We start from the raw sequence: 22,406 nt of genomic DNA on the forward strand, positions 1-22,406 counted from the left end.
GTGTATTTTCTGAATGACTAAATGAAAAGTGTTGAGCTCTACCTTTAAAGTAAAGGAAATGGATGCAAGGGTTTTATAAGTTGAGAGAGTATGATAGAGAAAGCAGGTGAAGCAAGTGATGTGGAGGCGAAATTAGCCCAAAGAAATGTTTTGTTTGGTTCAGTGAAAAGTTTTTTAGTTTGAATTTTATTTCCTTTAGGTACCTTGAGCAGTCTTCACTACTGTATTGTTTCCTACCCTAATTCATACATCGCTGTTAACTACTTGCATATTGTAATCATTTGAGTTTGTGACCCCTTATGTAGAAGTATGAAAATGTGTGGCATGCTTAGGTCAAATTTATTGAGTGGGCCTTGTTATGAACATGATGAATCTAGGTGAATCATATGGGAAGTAAAATTGGTAGGACAATTTAGTCCCTTTTATTCCTTAATTATCCTATACTGATATTTTGGACTTCAATGAGTGGATACTGGAGATTAAGGTGCTATATGACCTGTGATTTAGGGTTGAGTGGTAGGTGATTCTTTACCCCAGGGAGGATGCTGATACTCCAAAAAGAATCACTAGATGAGAAAGAAAAGATTTGTGTAGGAAGATATATTTTCTGACATTTGAGTTTGAATTATTACCTTTTATGAACATTTCATCTATAATACTTTCATCTGAAATTATACTCTAGGGTAGCATTGTCTAATTAAAATACAATGCAAGCCTCATATGCTGTTTAAAATTTTCTAGTAAAAAAGAGTAGGTGAAATTAATTTTAATAATATTTTTTATTTAAACTAGTATATTAAACCAAAATATTATCACTTCAACATATACTCAATTAAAAAAAAAGAATAGATATTTTGCATTATTTTTTCATTCTAAACCTTGAAAATCCAGTGTGTACATACTTACAGCACATATCCCTTAGGACTAGCCACATTTCAAGGGCTCAGTAGCCACATATAGCTAGTGGCCCTGTACTGGACAGTGCAGCTTTAAGGTTTGGTTTGAATTTTGGAAGGTCTGTCCTTTACCATGGTAATAGGTTGTGTATTGGTAGTGGCAGTTGAAAATTCTTTATGAGAGTACTCAGAATAGAAATAATGTTATATGAAGCTGCAGAAGCGTAAAATATCATCCAGGGAGAGTGTATTTATGAAGAGAAGGCCAAAGAAATAATCTTCAGCTATTCTCATTCTTTTAAGCAAAGGACACTGAGGAGTAATCTGAGGGTCATGAAAGCCAAAGGAGGATAGTATTTCCAGGAAAGTGACATCTTCTTTTTCAAATACTGTAGATAGGTCAGAAACGTTTATGCTAAGCAAGATACGTTGCATTTGTCAATGTGCAACTCATTTTTACCTTTTTGAAGAAAAGATTCAGTGGAATGGTGGAGTCAATCTGTTTTCTCTTTGGTTTGAAGCTAGTGAAAGCACTTCTTTTTCCGAATGTGTTGTGTGTGTACATTATCATGATAGTAATTTTACTCCGTTTTAATTTTGTTTGTCTAAGATTTCTTCTTGTTAGTCAATTTCTACAAATATAGAATGAAACCATTCTTATTTATTTTATTTCTTTTGCTTGAGTGTAGTATTATTTAGTCTGAGTTATTTATCTGCAGTTGTCCTGGAAAAGACATTAGGTAACAAACTATCATTTAGAGAATGATCTTAACATTTCTGTGTTTCTAAATATAATAAAATTTTGACTAGCAAGGGAAATAATTAAAATACTATATTTTATATTTAAGGTATTAGGGATGGCATATGGAAAATTCATATGTAGTTATTCTAAGTCAGCAATTTTACAATTTGACAATCTGGATATTTTTAGCTTGAATTTCTGTTTTTTTTTCTTTAGTCATCAAGAGTTCATATAACTAGAGCTGTCCTGGAGCAATTTTTATCCTTTGCAAAATACCTTGATGGTTTATCTCATGGAGCACCTTTGCTGAAGCAGCTTTGTGATCACATTTTATTCAACCCAGCCATCTGGATACATACACCTGCAAAGGTATAAATTTTATTCTCATTTATTTTATTTTAATGTAAATAAAATTTACATTACTCGTTTAATGAATCTAAACTATCCAGAAAACATTTGGATTTTTCAGCTTATTTTATAGTCAATCCGAAGTAGTTGTATTAGGCAGTATCAGAAATCAAAATATTAAATATGTAAATATTAAAATAAATGAAACTATAGTTAAAAACTAAGCTTCCTTATGGGATGATGAGAAAGTTCTGGAACCAGACAATGGTAATGATTGTGGGGAAAAAAAGAGTGTTGAAGCCCTACTTCTTACCCTATACAAAGATGAACCACATTTAGATTTGACTTAAATTTGAAAGGTGAAACTATAAAAGTAACAGGAGAAATTGTTGAAAGATACCTTCACAGTTTGGGGATAGCTAAAGACTTCTTAAATAAGACCTTCAAAACCTCTCTTCTTAAGGAGAAAAATTAATGTGTTTGATGGTGTCAAAATTAAAGATTTTGTTAAAAGGTCTTCACAGATAATGTCAATAAATAGATGATAGATTAAGGTGCTTTTTACAATGTCAAAAATTATTAGGACAAGTGAGAAATGTTGAATATGAACCCTAAGTTAGACATTAGTGTTATATAAATGTTAAATTTATTGAGTGGCAGAATTGTATTATCATCTGTGTAAGAGAATGTCTTCGTTCTTAGGGGATTTACACTGAAATATTTAGTGGGGAAGTGTCTGAATGTCAGCAGCTTACTTTCAAACATTTCACCTAAATTATAAATCTATATCTGTAATATCATATAATATCTTCCACATAACTTCGTTTAAATAATGTTTGTTATAATTTTTATTATGATTTATCATGTTATTGTGCTAAACTCAAATCTGAAGTTTGTTCAGTCTTTAACAAGGTGTTGAAACTTGTCATCTCTTACTTACATGGTTAGATTCTGATACTGTGGCAATAGGTTAAAAAAATTTGAAATTATGTGAACTTTGAGGATATATGACAGCAATATATTTTTTTCCCAAATATGATATGGCTGACTGATGTTAATTCTGTTCCTTTGAGCTGCTGAAGTGTACTTTTTAATTCTCTGTTAATATTTTGTGTTAGGTTCAGCTTTCCCTGTATACTTACTTGTCTGCTGAATTTATTGGAACTGCTACCATTTACACCACCATACGCAGAGTAGGAACAGTATTACAGCTAATGCACACATTAAAATATTACTACTGGGTCGTTAATCCTGCTGACAGTAGTGGCATTACACCTAAAGGATTAGGTAAGTACAACACTACCACTGTGTTACACTGTACTATGATTGTTCAATATCTTGAGTACTATTATGGTGAACAGATGTACATGGCTATGAAATTATCACTGAACTATTATCTTTCTTATTTAGTAGACTGGTATGTTGAGAATTTTTTGTGACAAGGAAGAAGTTTATACCTTTGCAGTTTTAAATTATTTTTGGAATAAAGGCAGGTAAAAATAAATCATATTGTACCTTTTAACCTATATGCTTCTTGTGATTCAGGAATATATATTCATAATTAAAAATACATGAATGATAATTGGTCATGGCTAGTGTGTTCTAATATGGTTGTTTTGAGATTGTTGCTTTTCTTTATATTTTTTCCCCACACTTCACCCTCTGTTCCAAAAGTAGTAGAAACTAATTCTTCACTGCGTTGTGTTGTTTTAAAAATATAGCCAATTTTCCTAATTACATGAAAATACAATCTCATAAAATAAATAATATAGAAGAAAAAAGTTATTCACAACCCAAATGCCATGAATAATTCCTGTTACAAGTGTGGTGTGTGTTCTTCCATCATTTCTCATTGCATACACATGTGAAATATATAACTCTTTTACAGAATTGAGATTTTCTTGATTTTTTTCTTTTGTTTTTTTCTTGGCTCTACATACTAATCTAAGAGGATATATCATTTCCATGTTTCTAAAGTTTTGATCCTATAAATAATGCAGTGATCTATTCCTTTATATATAATCCTTCACCTCCATCTTTGTTTTGTTTAGAATTACTGAGAAGGGGTCTCATGATAAATATTGTCAATTTTTTCAGAAATATTTTACTAGTTTACAATTTCACTGGTAGTATGTTAGGGTGCTTTTTTCCGCATACTCACAGTAGCTTTGAAAATTATCATTTTATGCAAATCTTTTTGATACGGAAAATAACATTTCACTATTTTAATATTGATTTATTAGCTTACTTTTATGTCTTTTATTTTATTGGTGGGACTTTAAAAATTGTGTTGTTTTGCACTCAGATCTATTTTTCTGTCATTTATGGCTTTTTCCATTGCTTTTAAACCTACGATTCCTAAAATTTAATGAATGCTCATCATGAATTGGAATCTGTGCTACACACTCTACATGTTAATTTTGTTTAATCATTTATATGTAATGTAGTTATATAGGCATAGACATATTTACACATATACATAGGACTATATCCATATATAATGTTGTTAATATCACTCCCGTATCATATTAGGAAACTTAAAGTTGGTACAAAGTGACAGAACTAAAATTTGAATCATGTCTATCTGACTAAGAGCCCTTGTTTTTAAACACTACAGTCTGATACCGTTTCCTCTAGACAAATCATACATTTACACATATTAATTTCTGCTTCAAAAAATTAATTTCTAATTTACAGAAAAATTGCAAGAATTGTACAAAGAATTCTCATATACCCCCACCATATTTACCAATATTTTGCATTTTACCACATAGACTTTACCATTCTATTTTTATGTAAATATAAACACACGTACATATACATGTGCATATTTTTCTGAATCAGTTCAGAATAAATTGTAGGTGTGATGCTCTATTACTCCTAGATACTTTTCCTAAAATGTAAGGGTGCTCTCTTAGGTAACCAAGGGAAGCCATTAAAGTAAGGTAATTAACATTAATACAACGCTATCATGAATCCAAAGATCCCATTCAGATTTCACCAATTATCCCAATAGTATCTTTTCTAGGAAAATAAAAAAATCTTTCTTTTTTCTCTGGATCCCAGTTGAGGATCATATATTGCATTTAGTTGCCTTGTTACTTTAATATTCTTCAGTGTAGACTAGTTCTTTTAATATTTCCATGTCTTCCATAGCCTTGGCATTTTTGAAGAATACAGGCAATTTCTTTTTAGAATGTCCCTTAATTTGGATTTGTTTGATATTTACTCATGATGATTCAGGTTTTTCATTTTTGGAAAGCATCATATGAAAGTCATACCAATTTTGTCTCATTGTTTTCATGTTGGGAGGCACACGATGTCTTAGTAGTAGTGATGTTAACTTTAATTATTTGATTAAGGTGGTGTCTGCCAGGTTCTTTATTGTAAAATTTCTACTTTCTTCTTTGTAATAATAAGTATTTGGTGGTGCAATACATTGAGATTACGTAAATATCCTGTTCTTCAATGAACTTTCACCTACTGGTTTTAGTTCATTGATGACTCTTGTCAGAATTGCTCTTTACTTGTAATGGCTGCCACATGGTGATATTTTCTAAGACATTTGTTAGTTTGAATTCTACTTTAAGGAAGAACTTGTTTTTCTCCTCCATCTATTTGTGCATTTTTTTTTATCAGTATAAATTTCTTGTATTTCTTTCTAGTTCAGTGTGTTACATCATCAGTTGGCACAGAGAGTAAATATTTTAGGCTTAGGGAACCATAAGGTCTCTGTTGCAAGTAGTCAGTTCTGCTGTTGTATTGCAAAGGCAGCCATAGACAGTACATAAATGAATGGGTATGATTTGTTCCAGTGAAACTTGAAAAAACAGGTGGCTTGATGGATTTAGCCCACAGGCTATCCCAAGTTTTTATTATTATTTATTTTGATGTTCAAGTTGTCTCAGATTTGGCCACTAGGAGCCCCTTCTCATGAGTTCTTGGGTCTTTATGACAAATGTCCATAATTTTTTGGTACTTCCTTGCTTTCTGGCACAAGATGTTCTTGGTTTATCTTATACTTTCCTTATCCCAGTCCTGGAATCAGCCACTTTTCCAAGGAGCCCTGGTTTGTTTTGGTGGATATGGTTTATAGAAACCAAGATCTGGGTGTTAGATGTTCATCTTGTGTTTATTGCTCGTTGAGTGTCGTTGCTTCTAGGCATCCTTTTTTTTTTTTTTTTAATTTTTTGTTTATTGCAGTAACATTGGTTTATAACGTTGTATAAATTTCAGGTGTACATCATTATACTTCTATTTCTGCATAGATTACATCATGTTCACCACCCAAATACTAATTACAACCCATCACCACACACATGTGCCAAATTATCCCTTTTGCCCTCCTCCCTCCCCCCTTCCCCTCTGGTAACCACCAATCCAATCTCTGTCTCTGTGTGTTTGTTTATTGTTGTTATTATCTACTACTTAATGAAGGAAATCATACGGAATTTGACCTTCTCCCTCTGACTTATTTCACTTTGCATAATACCCTCAATGTCCATCCATGTTGTCACAAATGGCTGGATTTCATCGTTTCTTATGGTCTAGGCATTCTTGTTGGACAGATCTAGGAACTGTAAGTTTATATTTAGATACATATATATGTATATACATACATGTAAACTGATCTATATGCAATCAAGAATAGTGACAGCAGAGTGGAAGACCATTTCTTTTTCTTTTTTTTTCATTGAAACGTACACTTTATTCAAAAAAATTTTTAAACTGTTTCTTTCATTGAGATATAATTGACATATAACATTATCTTAGTTTCATGTATATAACATAATGATTTGATATTTGTATACATTGTGAAATGATCACCATAAGTCTAGTTACCATCCGTCACCATACATAGTTACAAAAATTTTTTTTTCTTGTGACGAGGACTTTTAAGATTTACTCTCTTAGGAACTTTCAAATATGCCATACAGTATTATTAACTATAGTTACCATGCTGTACATTGCATCCCCATGACTTATCATTTCTTTTTTCTATGGTTTAATTTATTCTTTTTAATCTATATTTTTATTAATTTCTTCTTTTTTAACTCATCTTTTTAATCGATCTGAAATTAACTTTGTAATTTAATGGAATGTGAGGTTCTGAAACATAGTTTTCTAGATAGCGATTTTTTTTTGATACCATTTTGAACTCAAATGCTTTCTTTTAAGGACACTCTAAAGATAATTTGTACTACACTAGCTTTTCAAAGAAGTATTATTCATGTATAGGCACTCACCTTGAGAAGTAGTATCTTTTTGCTTTGACTCTGAGTTAACACTTTTGCCTCAATTATTTCAGATGGTTCACTGTAAAAACATTTATTTATATTAAAAATATAGTAATATATGACCTTAGTAGCAAGTGAGATAGTACAAAGGTTTATGAATAAAAAGTTAATACTCTCCCAAAGAGCCAGAATTAAGTCTTATATATTCTTCAAACTCTTTTTCTCTGCTCATACAAAACACAAACTTACACATGCATACACGTAAGTGCTTCAAATTATAGGTATCTCAAAGATTTATTTTGAATACATCACAAACATAAAGTGGTGTTATATATGTAAATATATAATAAACCTTATATAAATGTCACCAAGCTTAAGAAATAGAACATTGCCATAAGCTTGTATGTACCTATGTTTGGTCACATCTTTCTCCCACTCCCATCTGTAGAGATAACCCCATCCACAATTTTATGTTTATTATGCCTTTTCTTTACTTGAGGGCTTATTATTTTTTACCATGCTTTACTACTTTGCTATTTATGTATGTATTCCTAAATAATTGATTGTTTAGCTTCTGTGTTTTACATAATGATATCATTTGTGGTTTGTTTTGTCACTCAATTTTATATTCGTAAGATAAATATATTTGTATTTTATTTTGTAAGATATGGATCCATATCATACACATACAAAACTCACACATATGTATAAATTTCTTTGCAACATGCTCTTTACATTGTGTAGTATACGACAATAGTAATTACAGCTGACATTTACTGAGTGCTTACAATTAAAATGGACCAGGCGCTATTCTAATTCCTTTGCATATGTTAATCCATTTAATCCTCACAAAATATCCTATGACATAAGCACCATTATTATCCTCAGCCTAATAATAAAACAAAAAATCTGCTGCACAAAGATAGTATAAAACTTGTCTAATTTCATTAAGTGGTAGCAAAGTTATAAATAAAAGTAAAGAAATTATTACTAGAATAATGGCCATCTCTACTGGGATGGAGTGGGGGATGTGATCAGGAAGGGGAATGTGGCTCAGAGATGAGGACTGGGTAGGGTGAGAGTGTTAGTATGCTGGAGCAGGCTGGTACCACAGCCAATTATTAAATATTCAGAAATTTTACAAGCTGATTGTTAAACCTTTGGTAGCTTGAACTTGAAATCATTCATGGTGGCAGAATTTACACAACAAATCAGAAATCTGCAAATGATGTAAATCAGGACCTCACACCTCCACTCTGTGCAGTTCCTTTACCTGCACACCAGTGGTTGATGTCAATGTTCAGCTGCTGTCAATGTTCAGCTTTTTGACCTAAAAAGTGGTTATACAGGTGTTTATTTTATAATAATTCATTAAGTTGTACATTTTATCTTCTGTATGTGTACTATATTTCACAATAAAAAAGATTTAAAAAAAAGTAATACCAAGTGTTGGTAAGGAGGGAAAGAGTACTTTGTACACTTGGCAGGAGTGAGGCAAAAAATGTGGAGGGCAGAGTCTGGGAAATGAGAAACAGGTTTCTTTCTCAAGAGTAGATGAAATGGATTGTTTGAGTGATAATTTGCTTTGAGATGTAATAATCTGCATGTAAATATCTGTTGAGTGATGAAGCGGATGTTATAAATTATACATAAAGGGATTGTAGCTTTAAAATTTATAAAGAAGCTATACAAATCCTGGTTGCTTCAAGAAAGTCTTGATGTTTAAAGACTTTCAGGTTCTAGCTACATTTTTAAAGGTGTAATTTCAGTATTGTGTATTACATATATCATTGCATATTCTCATTGTTATTGGTAATTAAATATTTGCAATTAATTACTGTGAAATTTAGATGTTGTGATGGATTTGATATGTATAGACTTTAACTGTTCATTTATTGACTCAGAAGCATTTATTGAGAGTTCACTATAATACGTGTTTGGTATGTACAGGTGACATGGAAGAAAAAAGCTGCAAAACAATTAAAATAGAGTGTCACTTTTCTGTGCTTTGTTATATATAATGTGTGAGGTGGAAATGGAGATGGTCTTTAAATGAAGAAGGGTTTAATATGAGGATGGAAGAAATATTGGGAAAACAGATTTGCGGGGGAAAAGGGAACTATCAAGTTAATAAAAAGGGAAAAGTATCCATGTTAACACTTGATGATTAGACATTTATCAATGGATAGTAACATATTATAGTTTTTAAAAAAGTAATTCTTTCTCCCAAATTTGACATTTACTAAATAATTTGAAATTGCCAAAAATGTGAAAATTAATGTTTAGATTCTTTGAATTATTGCATTAATACTAGCGTTAATACTAGCATTGCATATAACATTAATACTAATAAATATTATAATTAATATGACTTAAAGAATTCCATAGTATCCCAACATAATTGCATTAAACTTATTTAATATCATGAGGCTTTTTCCTATTTTTTTCCTTTTGTTTTCTGTTTTATTCTAGATGGTCCCCGGCCATCACAAAAAGAAATTATATCACTACGGGCATTTATGCTGCTTTTTCTGAAACAGCTCATACTAAAGGTAAGAGACTTAGATAATTCAACATTGCAATATGTTAGGTGAAAAGAAATTTTTGGCGTAGTTTAAAATCATTATTGTAAAATTAGTAGTAACTACCTTTAATTCATGAATTGCTTTCAAAATTCTGTAGATGTTAGTATTAACTTTTGTTGAACTTCACTGTTTATTAAATACTCTTTGAGATCCTCGATACTAAGGGATATAGCAGAAATGGACAAGGAACGTACGCATAAGAATTGAGCATAAAGATTTTATTCTAGAAAATATTCTGTGTTCCTATTTGAGAAGGCTTTACATTACATATTTTATCACAGTAGGATTTTTAAAAGATTAGGATAAAGACAAACGGAAAATGAAGGTAAAATACACAGCAATTGATATTGTAGTTTTGCAGTGTTTTGCATTATTTTAAGAAAAGAATAAATGGTTAGAAAATAGTAATATGAATACATTTAGATGATCAATATATACTAACTTTTGATAGTAAAGATCAATCATATATTAGCAACTGGAACAGAATTTTCTAAATATTTACTTATTTAACTTGAAATAATGTAGTCTATGAATTATGAAGTATCAGATATTTTAATTAAAATGTTACTACTGTTAAGTTGTTCTTATTTTCTTTTAAAATGATCATTTTGATGCCTGTCTTTAATTAAAGCTTTAATTTTAGATTTAAATTAAGTAATTATTTTTAAAATTAGGATCGAGGGGTCAAGGAAGATGAACTTCAGAGTATATTAAATTATCTACTTACAATGCATGAGGTAGGACATGGGTCTGGGGGTCTTCTAATTTTAATTCTTTTATTCAAAGCATTGGAATAAAATCTTAACTAAATAAATATTGGTGATCCTTATTATGCAGGATGAAAATATTCATGATGTGTTACAGTTACTAGTGGCTTTAATGTCAGAACACCCAGCCTCAATGATACCAGCATTTGATCAAAGAAATGGAATAAGGTATGATTATAATATTAGTATTATTAATAGGCTATAATCGAGTACCGTTGTGCTTCCTAGAATAACCCCTATTTTATGAACTTTTGAACATATATATAGCAAAATCTTACACATCAGAAGGGAGTAAATGGAAAAAGCTGCTATTAATCCTCTAATACTCAAGGAAACTAGTATAGTGTATAAAAAATGGGTCTTGGATCTCAAGAAGAGTAATTAAATTGTTGCTATAGTAAAGACATTTCAAGTAGTGGGAAGAGCAAATTTTTTTGCAAGAAGGTGAGAGAGTATGGTATATTTCAGCAAAAGAGAGCACAAGAAAATTATATGAGTTTAGGCTCAAGAGCTAGATAGTGGCCAGATTTGGAAGGTTCATATAATGGTAAGAAGTTTAGATTTTATTCTGTTAGTGATGAAAATTAAAGAATTTTGAATGGGGAACTGATTTGCTCAGATTTCCATTTTATTAGATTTACAGTCAGCAGTGTGGAAAACAAGTTGGAGGGGGACAGTACTGATGCAGTTAGATCAGTAGAGAGATTATTTTATTCATCAGTATTAGGGATGATGAGCTGGGGCATTGGCAGTACAATGGGGATAATAGAAAGATGTTTGGAACAAGAGGCCAAACCAAAGGAATTTGAAAACTAACTTTAGTTATGGTGATTGTAAAGTAATTATGTAGATAAGTGAAACATAGTTTCTTGATTAGTATTCTTATGAACTTAAAACTATAACCTAACCCCTTAGGGATTCTCCCTTTTTATTTTTCTGGAGTCTGAGTTATTGAAATGAACAAGAAATCTAGGTTATGCCATGTGCAACTCAGTGAACTTCCACAGGTTATAAAAAGAGTTTTGAAATAGTATATTAATAACTGTCAAGGGATTTTGTTAGTGTTTCTTTTACTTGGCCATTTATATCAGCAAATAACAACTTTCTAGACTTGAAGGACTCCTTTTCAAATCAGAGAAGCAATCATTTAATTTCTGTATGGATGGGTTGTAATTAGTATTTGGGTGGTGAACATGATGTAATCTATGCAGAGATAGAAGTATAATGATGTACACCTGAAATTTGTACAATGTTATAAACCAATGTTACTGCAATAAACAAAAATAAATAAATAAATAAATAAAAATAAACCAATCAGAAAGTTCCAGAAAAAAAAAATAATTTCTATATGGATATCCTACTTGTGATATCACTATTACATTTGAGTTTACAATCCATGGAGTTGCTCATCTTTTTGAAGAAGAGGATTATGCATTTAGTTATTAACAACTACAAATATTTTTTTACAATGAGATTGAACTGTATGAAACTGCTGATGCTTAACTGATTTTACCAAAAATGACAATTTCATATTGTTCAACCTAATAATATAATACAATTACACTTATTATTCTTAAGTCATGTTTAGATTGAACACTTAGTATGCTTGACCTTAGATCCTAGTACCTGCTTTATTTATTATATTAACTGATTAAGTGAATCAATTGAAAATATCCTTATCACCCTTATGAATGATACCAACCTTAGATTGGTTAATACGATTGAATGCAGAAATAGAATTCTGTGTTATTTTGACACACTGGAAATATGATCTTAGAATGGAGAGTGCTATTTGGTAAGATCTTTAGGGGACTGAAATAGTATTTTAAATGTATAATATGAAAGGATTGATTAGGCACAATGAATACAAAGGCCTGGTTGGTCATGGTTGACAACAGCTGTACATGTCACATTGTTACCAGTATTTTCAAAACAATCACAAAGATGAAAAATATGCTACTTCAATTTTTCCACTTCAAAAAAAAGTGGAGAATGTAGGCTCTCCTTTAAAAAATGGAAAAAATGGGGTTATTAGATAACACTTAAAAGTCTGTATCCTAGAAAATAGGTACTGAAGGGTAACAGATGTATATGAAATGTTTTCCTGGGAAAATTTTGATTAATTATAATTCATACATACTAAGCAATAAACGAATGAACTTAATTTAATTCTCATAATATTTTTTTTTTTTTTTTTTTTTTTTTGTGAGGAGATCAGCCCTGTGCTAACATCCGCCAATCCTCCTCTTTTTTTGCCGAGGAAGACGGCCCTGGGCTAACATCCGTGCCCATCTTCCTCCACTTTATATGGGACGCCGCCACAACATGGCTTGCCAAAGCAGTGTGTCGGTGTGCGCCCGGGATCCGAACCAGCGAACCCCGGGCCGCCGCAGCGGAGCGCACGCACACAACCGCTTGCGCCACCGGGCCGGCCCCCTCATAATATTTTAACTAGACTTAAGAAAGACCTTGTGATAATACAACACTGAACTGAGCAGCTTAAAAATGTGGTATTTTTATATCTGAAAGTCTTTGAAGAAAAGAATAGACCACTACTTGTCTCGCATATTTTCTGGCTCAATATAGTAAGCTTGAGCAGATGAAATAGGATTCACCTAACTGTCTTATTATATTACAAGTAAACATTCATTCACTGATTTGTCAGTAAATTTCCTATTCATACTGTATTGCAATCCTGTGTTTGTATCTTGTTTTATTAGAAACACTTGTCTAATTGTGAGGAAGATCCTATGTAGCATAGAAGTGTGATGGCCCTAGGTGTTTTCATGTTTCAGATGTTGACCATAATTTCTCTTGATCCAGGGTGGATTTTATACCTTTTTTCCCCTCCAACTCAAAGTTATTTCTAGAGAATAGGAATTCTGTGGGAGTTTCTAGTTCCATTTCTGAGTACAGTCACATTTTTAGGCTGTGAGCTTTTACTTTGGTTCTCAAGATTATTTTTGCTGTTGAATGTTCTTTCTTATGATTTCCTGAATATTTATTTTTTGACATGTATAACTTTCCTATTCTTATACTTTCCTATTTCTATACTTGTCTTTTTTCATTACTGATCGTGGTCCTTAAAAGTTCTAAAAATAGATTTCAGTGTAAATAGATATTCATTTAGGAACTTGAGCCTTTTGAAAAAATTCATCTTCCAAGGGAAATAATCACTCTACAGTTTACCTCTTCTCATAGTCTGTTCTTCAGTAGAGTAATGCAAAAAAAGAAGCAATGTCAGCAATTTATTGTTTTCTTTTGCTACTATTAAACATAAAATAGATGTCATTAACTTTATTTGTTCCCCTTTGTTAATGATTTGATATGATATGATCTGATAATTTCATATCACTGAAATGATATGAAAATTATACTGCGTCTTCTGTTATCAGCTTTTTTGTTTAGCCTAGATTACTTCACCTTCAAAATATAAAATGAAATTTTATTAAAAAAGATATTTAATATAATAAAGCACATCTTAATTTTATATTGTCACCACTGCCACCCTTCAAGAACCTTCTTAAATTCTAGAATTAGTTGGCAAAGAATATAGTTATTATTGTCCTCTTCTACCTTATAGAAAAAATATTTGCTTTTTGCAGAAAAAAAAAAGAGGATAAAATTTCCAGAGTTTCTATAGATATTATAATGATTATAACCCTGCTCTTATATATAGTATTTCAAGTGACTGTGTAGGTTAGGTTTGGTTGGGTATTAGAAGAGACTTTTTTGCTACAAGTAGCAGAAAACTTCTCAAACTAATTTAAGTAAAAACAGAATAATGTGTTTGTTATAGAAATCTCTTTCGGGTAGGAACCAGGAATTGGAAAGCTATCAGGAAACAAGTTTGCTTTCTCTACTACATCCTGTATGGCATCTTTATTCTTCCTTCTGTATATAAACTCACCTCTGTGAACAAAACAAGGCTGTCTTATAGTTTCTATTTTGATTAATTTCCTAATTCAAGAGCCCAGTAAAGACTAGATATTGTTTCACAGGCCTCATTCCAAATTCTCAGAAAAGAGAAATAGTTGGGCAGGTATCTACGCATGGTTCAATTAGCCATAATAAAGAATAAAAGGTCATCGAGTACAAATGTTGGAGGCAATTCTAATAGAAGAGGAAATATGGCTTAAGGAAGCATGTATCTTAAAATTGAAAATTTTTGTTCACTGTGCTGGGGAGCAGTACTTATAAACAACCAATCACAGTGCCCTTTTGAGTATATATTTGAAGGCCAAATTTAAAGAAAAATTAATGTGCTAATTTTTAATTATTCCAAAGAATTTAAAATCCTGAGAGGCATTTATATATTTATAATTTATTAGTAAAGTATACAGTGCTTCTATTTTTAATATTTATAAGTGCTTAAAATATCATTTATTTCTATATTTTTTAGAGTAATCTACAAATTATTGGCTTCTAAAAGTGAAAGTATTTGGGTTCAAGCCCTGAAGGTTCTGGGATACTTTCTGAAGCATTTAGGTCACAAGTAAGTTGATGTTTTTCATAATGAATTGTAGAAATATCTACTAAAATTGTATTTTTACTAGTTTTGTATCTAATCTAATGTAACATATGAATAGGAATATAACTGGAATAATCTTACAGTGGGAAATAATAGCTTCCTGTGATAAAAGTTGTAAAAATATTTTATGGAAGAATGTTTTGTTAATAGTAGATTATAAAACAAAATCACATTTAAGTAATATAGTTTATTTCTATTTGCTTGCTGAAAAGAATATTGTTCATTTTAAGAATGTAATAAAATATTTCATCAAATAAAATAAAGCCAGTATGAATATGATTTCAATAAAACTTTCTTGACACAGGGAACACCGTGTATATTGAGGTGTCCCTGAGAGCTGCTCTTTAGCTTACATGCTAAGTCAGTATTTTATTATTTGTTTGTATTCTTTCCTAACATTGAGGCTTATTGATTACTTTTGTGATTTGAAGATCCTAGAATATCTCTTTTTTCCTTAAAGGCGAAAATTTAGATACTTTTTGAAATCACCTGCTGATATATTGGATGTTTTTCATACTGTGTTCTCCACTGCATGAATATTCTTGTTTAAATCCATTTTCTGTACAAATGAGCCCAAGAAAGTAGTACTGTCATGTAGTATTGTTAAGTGGGGTTCCTCTCAGGACCTTACTGTGGCCAGTTCTTTTTGTTGTTTCAGTTTACTAAAAGTTTATTGATAACACTGATGAAAACTGCACAAAATCCAGATAGAACGTCTCTACCATGGTAAATAGTTTAGAAGAATAGATATTATTTTCATTTTAGTACCAAATCATTAATCAAGTAATGGAGAATAGAGATACTATGGATACTGGGAATAGTTCCACAAAGCCAGGATTGTAGAAATGAGTTATGCATATATGAGGAACTGTCTGTGTCCTAGGTGATAGAATACTGGGAAAGAGAAGCATATGTACTTTTAATATCAAGAGATAAGGATCTCTCATGTGACTTTGGTTAAGTAAAATAAATTGTCTAGGAAAAATAATAAAGGATTCGAGCCCTAGATGCAACCTCTTAAAGCTTGTCAAGAAAACACATTTAAAAATATAGAAACATGGAAAAGATAAGCAAAACCAACCAATAGATGAAGAACACTCACTGGAAGAGTATTGCTATGGAGTGCATAATAATTGTGATTAAAAATTTTACCATAAGTTAAAAAAGTAAAAAATAAATGAATTGCTTCTAAGAAAGGACAACTACTAAGCAGAATTTCAGGAAGTTGAAAGAAATGGTAGGATAACACTGAAGTATTGAATCATGAGCCGACAAAACTTTTGAAAAAAATTGGAGGAAAAAAAACTATCACACAAAATAAAAATGAAATTGGTAGAAGCTCAAAGGAAGATAAAAACTCTGTGGATAGTATAGTAAGATACACAGAAGATAAAAATGAAAACAAAGCAAATAATATGTATGGATGAAAATATGAGTTAAGGAGGATTTAAGAGAAAATGATTGATACAGAAGGCACAGAAGTTCCAACAATGGCATAAATGGAGTTTCCAAATAAGAAAAGCAAAACGATTTAACTAAACAAATATTTAAAGCTATAATTCAGTGAGGTCCTAATATAAGATTTTGCCATCCATCTTAAAGGGACATATTGTGTACCAGCGAAAATTTTCCTGATATGGTCAGCATGAAAGTATACTATTGGATTTAAATATCAGTAAAAAATCCATTGCTTAGCAGTGCACAAATCAGGGGGAAAATTGAGTCTGGCCTTAGACTTCTCTACAGCAGCCTTCAGTAGAAAAACTGCAGAGCAACAACCATAAGATATTCAAGTGAAGAAAATGGGAGCCAAAGTATCCTTTAAGTAAAAAGGGTGCTGCCAATTTTTAACCATTCAAGGAACTGCTTTTCTGAATAATTCTTGTGAAAATTGCTGGGGGATGAAGTTTAGCCAATCAGGATTGCCTGGACAAACTACAGCTAAGGACTACTGGTGAACGCTGAATTAATTTAACAGTAAGGGTAAGACTAAAACAAATGTTTGGATTAGAGTAACAGATCAGAATTTACTTTTTATGTGCCCTAATACAGTAGAAACACTACAATTATAATCAGTTGGGAAAGGAATAAGGAAAGAAAGCAGACTAAGTCCAAAGAGTCAAAGGAAATCCATCTAAGCTGACAAATGAAATAGTAGAAATATAGGCCTATTGACGAAAATTTGATGGTATAGGAGAGAGGAAAAATTAAGAGTAAATGTGCTGATTTTATTATTGCTCATAATAAGGAAATACCCTTCTAAACACATAGAAGACACCTTAATCCTTTATAGTTACAAAGATAAGCAGTTCAACAAAATTATGATGCTTGTAAGATAAAGAACTGTGCAATTAAAACTAAGAACAATACATATAATGGAAGTTTTTAAAAAATCTATGAAAATCAGGAAGCATAACATAAAGTATGACATATCTAACACCAAACATATCTGCCATAAAAATAAATGTAAAAGTTTTTGTAAATCACCTATTAAAAGAAAACATCACAATTGATCACAGTAGTAAAATATGCAGTTCTATATGCAACAAACATACTAAAAAACAAAATGATTTAGAAAGGCTGAAAATAAAATGATGAGTCAAGGAATACCACATAAATACAAATGAAAAAAAGCAAGAATCATGATCTTAATATTGAATAAATTAGAATTCAAGCCAAAAAGCAATAAACAATGTAAGAAAGGATACTTTATAATATTAAAGGGTAAAACTGTCATGAAATACAGCTAAAGAATTGCTTAAGGGAATATCCAAAGCTGTAGATCAATAAAAAAGAAATACAGAAAAGGAGAATTAAAATGTAAAAGTTAGAAAAAGAATAACCAAATAAATGGAATTAATTAATAAATAGAAAGTTAGGAGTTAATGATTTAAAAGACAAAAAATGACTTAAAAAGCTGATTTTTAAAAATCATGACAAACTGTATATCATTAAGCAACTCAAGAAAAGGCAAAAATATGAATGTACAAAATAAATGATAATTTCCATAATTAATAGAGAAACTGAGGAAATTAGAGGAATCTTACATGGTAACTTTGTACAACTTTCCCTAGAAATTGAAAAGATAACCCAATAGAAAAATAGGCAAAGGATATGATTGGTCAGCTTATAGAGGAAAATACATGTGGCACATAAACATTTGAAAAGATCTGAATTCTGCTTGTAATAAGGTAAATATAATCTAAAACTAAAGTAAGACACCATTTTTCACATATTAGATTGACAGAATTCTCAAAATTCAATATCCATCTCTGTCAGCAGAGTTGTGGGGACGGGGGGAGCAAGCACTCTCACACATTGCTTCTTGGACTATAAATTGATATAACCTCATGTGGAGTGCCACTTATTAATTTTGATCAATGTCTTTCAAAATTACAAGTACATATACTTTTCAACCCAGCAGTTCATCACTTGTACACATGTGAGATGATGGCTATTTAGAATTATTCATAGTAGTGTTGTTTATAATGGTAAAATTTAGGAGAAATCTTAAATTTCTGTTAATAGGGAATTTGTTAAATAAATTACGGTTCATTCATGAAATAGAATTCTATGCAGTTATACAACAAACTGATGAGATAACTCTCTATATACAGGTATCATAACTATATTGTTAAATGATTAAAACAGTATAGATGGGTATGTATTGGATGTTGTTTTTGTATAAAAAAGAAAATATAAGAGTATACTAATTTATATATTTGCAGTGAGAAAAATCTAGTAGAGTTCATAAGAAATAAGAAATCAAGAACAATGGCTTCTAATGGAGAGTTGGCAGAAATGAAGGTGGATGTGGGTCATTTAAATATTTTAACCCTGTGAATGTTACCTATTGAAATAATTTTTCAACAAAAACATTGTTAAAAAAGCTGCAAATGTTAAAAATAACAAGTAACGTAAAATCTTGAAAGAATTTTCACTAATTGTTATTATTAATGGAGTTGGATTGAATAAAATCAGTGACTGATTAGTTAAAATGAAGAGTTCTCGATTGGAACAATGATTGAGCAGAAGGACTGAGGCTAACACTGACATTAAGAGTTTACTTAACTACACAAAGAATTAAGTCCAAATGATTCCTATCAATGTGATTATGAACGTAAATCTAATATTCAAAAATAACTCTTAAAAGAAAGTGTATATAGCTTGATGGTTATAGAGATAATTGGTTAATAAAATACGTGTAGTTCTTTGCTCTCAAGTTGGACTGCCTGGATTTGGATCCTGACTTAGCCACATATTTTCTAAGTGATGCTGGAAACATCTTTGCGCCTCAGTTTTTACCTTATAAATGAGTATAACCATACTGCTTCCCTGATTAAGTTTTAAGGATAAATGATATAGTAGATGTAAAGTGGTCACGGTATATTGCCATGTGATAATTTGCATAGTTAGCAAAAAGGTAAGAAGTGCAATTTAATATGTAGTTCTGGCAAAATCAGAACATACCTTCAGCATATATGGTTAAATAGCTGTCACCAAATATAAATAGGAAACACTAACAACATTCAGATCAGCCATGAGATAAGTGTTTATACTATAATCTAATCATTACTGGTATTATTCAAGATTTGGAACAGAAATAAAACATACAATTATTAGGAGGAAATAGGTATCATTATTTATAGATGGTTTGATTATGTACCTAAAAACCTAAAAGAATCATCTTTAAAATGTAAAAAAAAAAATAAGATATCACCCTAACTCAACATCTCATTTGTGTATAGAGAAATTGTTGTCTGGTAGTGAATCTGACTTGGGTCCAGGGATGAAGCTAAACTGATGTCTGCGTGGGGTGATCCCTTCCAATACCTAGTTTATAATTTCTTTTAAGTACCTGGAGTATAGGTTGCAAGATAATCCATACACTTTAATTGTCAACTGAACTAGAGATAGGTTTGACACCTATCATCTATCATTAAAATTGAGAAGTCTGTTCCAAATACTATATGAAGCTCCTCCCACCTCCTGAAAATGGAACTTAAATCTCCCCTCTTTGAGTGTGAGATGGACTTACTGGCTTGCTTCCAACGTATAGTGAAACCTGGCAATGTTTTTCACTATTAATTAAGGTTAATATCACCAGTCATATGTCACGTTGATAATATGTACTCCTTGAGATGCGATGAGAAGGGTGCTGTGGTATTCTAAAAAAACAACCTCAGTCTAATTATGAGAAAGCATTGTGCATCCCTAGATTGAGGGACATTCTACAAAATACTTGACCAATACTCTTCAAAACTGTCGAAGGGCATGAAAAACAGGGAATGGGAAACTGCCACAGACCAGAGCAGACTAAGGAGATATGCTGACTAAATGAAATGTGGTGTTCTGGATTGGATTCTAAACAGAAAAAGGACGTTAGGGAAAACTGGTGAAATCTAAAGTCTGTAGTTTAGTTAGTAATATTGTATCTATGTTGATTTCTTAGTTTTGATACATGTGCCATGGTTAGGTAAGATGTTAACATATGGGGAAACTGGGTGAATAGTATGTGGGAACTCACTGTAATATCTTTTCAACTTTTCTGTAAATCTTAAAATTTTCCAAAATAAAAAGATATATAAAATTGAGAAACCTAACTTGCTTGAATAGAAAGCCAAACTGTTCCTTCATGGAAGTGGCCTGGTTACAGTTATCCTCAGAACAGAATTCTAACAAGTGATTCAAACAGATGATGCAAATGCTCTAGTACTATACCGTAATACAGCTATGATAACTTAGCTTATAAAAATTTTAAAGCACTTGTTATTAAATGTTCACTGTGGGAATAAAAATTCTCAACCAAGTATGTTTGTCTGATGTCTTAACTTAAAACAGTGTAAATTCTGGGTGAATTTTCCAAGATAATCACACTATAAAATGTACTTTTGGTAGTTAAATGAATCGACTTGCTGTATATTGTTGTTAGTTGTAGGCCTGGTATATGTTGAGTGTTGTTTAACCTAATGGCTTCTTTGTTTTTTGGACTAGTTGAAATTAGTCCAGTTTTTCTGGCAGAGCTAATTGTCTAGTAACAAAATGTAGTGATGTGGATTCAGGGAGTATGGCAGTTGGAAAGAAGCTTCCTTTCCATCTACTCTCAATTCCAAGCTTTTTGGCTCTCTTTAGCCAAATGTTAGTTGTTATGTGTACCTGGCTACAAATGAGTCTTGGTGTTCTGTTGGGGTACCAGCAGAGAAAACAAGACAACTGATGAGGAGATTTCTCCACCATAGGAATAACAAACAGCTGAAGAACTATGTTAGAGGCCTAAGGTAAAGAATAAAAAGCAGAGCCAGCCCCAGTGGCTTAGTGGTTAAGTTCAGCACACTCTGCTTCAGCAGCTGGGTTCAGTTCCCAGGCATGGACATATACCACTTGTCTGTCAGTGGCCATGCTGCGGAGGCGGCTCACATACGAAAAGAGGAAGATTGGCAACAGATGTTAGCTCAGGCGAATCTTCCTCAGCAAAAAAAAGAAAAAGCAGCAAATCTTGAGAGGTGTTTTTACTCAGAGATCTCTGCCTCCCATTGTCTCTCCTCTCCTCTGCCCTCCCCACTCCGGGGCAATAGTAACATTGGCTTCTATGTAAGTTACCATCCGAAGGCCAAGAGGTACCTGAAATGGTGGGATGAATCTTCCCTGTCCTTGAACTTGTGTGAGTATAGGATATTGGACTGCTGCGATGCTGGCTCCAGGACTTACAGCATGCTGTTTTATACTCCAAGTCAGTGTGCTTAGAGGGACCTTTGCCTTACAAAACCTGCAGGAATCCCATCATGTAAAATTGACAGTAGTGAGATCTGACCACAACTGTGTGAAAATGAAAAATAATGACTCATTGAAGGGGCCTAGCAGCCAGAGACAGAAGATAAGAGAGAATCATTAAACTATGTATTCAGTGTAATAGAACCAGTGGTGGAGGCCGTGGTGGAACTTTTGAATTTTATTTTTAAAAAGAGCATTTGAGGGGCTGGTACCATGGTGTAGTGGTTAAGTTCTGCATGCTCTGCTTTGGCGGCCTGGGGCTTGTGGGTTCGGATCCCAGGCATGGACCTGTGCCACTCATCAGCCATGCTGAGGCAGCAACCCACATACAAAAAAAGAAACAGAGTAAGACTGGCACAGATGTTAGCTCAGGGCGAGTCTTCCTCACCAAAAATAATAAGTAAATAAAAATAAAAAGAGCCTTTGAGATTCAAGTAGCACCAAAGGTGATATTCTGCTACATTAGCTCATGATTTTTTTCCTTATTCACCCAAATTTCTGGACCAGAAGATTTCAAAGCATGGACCCA

The 22,406-nt window shown here is 31.9% G+C and overlaps 1 protein-coding gene across 6 annotated transcripts in view; it reads left to right on the forward strand.

The window, feature by feature from the left end:
• The window catches only part of NBEA (neurobeachin), a 696,720-nt gene that overhangs the window by 173,300 nt on the left and 501,014 nt on the right, over positions 1–22,406 (forward strand). For all 6 annotated transcript variants that reach the window (XM_058547999.1, XM_058548001.1, XM_058548000.1 and 3 more), the window contains 6 exons: positions 1,855–2,007; positions 3,105–3,273; positions 9,696–9,775; positions 10,483–10,545; positions 10,646–10,743; positions 14,978–15,070. In XM_058547999.1, coding sequence (XP_058403982.1) covers positions 1,855–2,007; positions 3,105–3,273; positions 9,696–9,775; positions 10,483–10,545; positions 10,646–10,743; positions 14,978–15,070 — 656 coding nt within the window. The remainder of the gene's footprint in view (positions 1–1,854; positions 2,008–3,104; positions 3,274–9,695; positions 9,776–10,482; positions 10,546–10,645; positions 10,744–14,977; positions 15,071–22,406) is intronic.

The sequence above is a fragment of the Diceros bicornis genome, chromosome 9, assembly GCF_020826845.1.
Source record: "Diceros bicornis minor isolate mBicDic1 chromosome 9, mDicBic1.mat.cur, whole genome shotgun sequence".
Taxonomy (NCBI): Eukaryota; Metazoa; Chordata; class Mammalia; order Perissodactyla; family Rhinocerotidae; genus Diceros; species Diceros bicornis.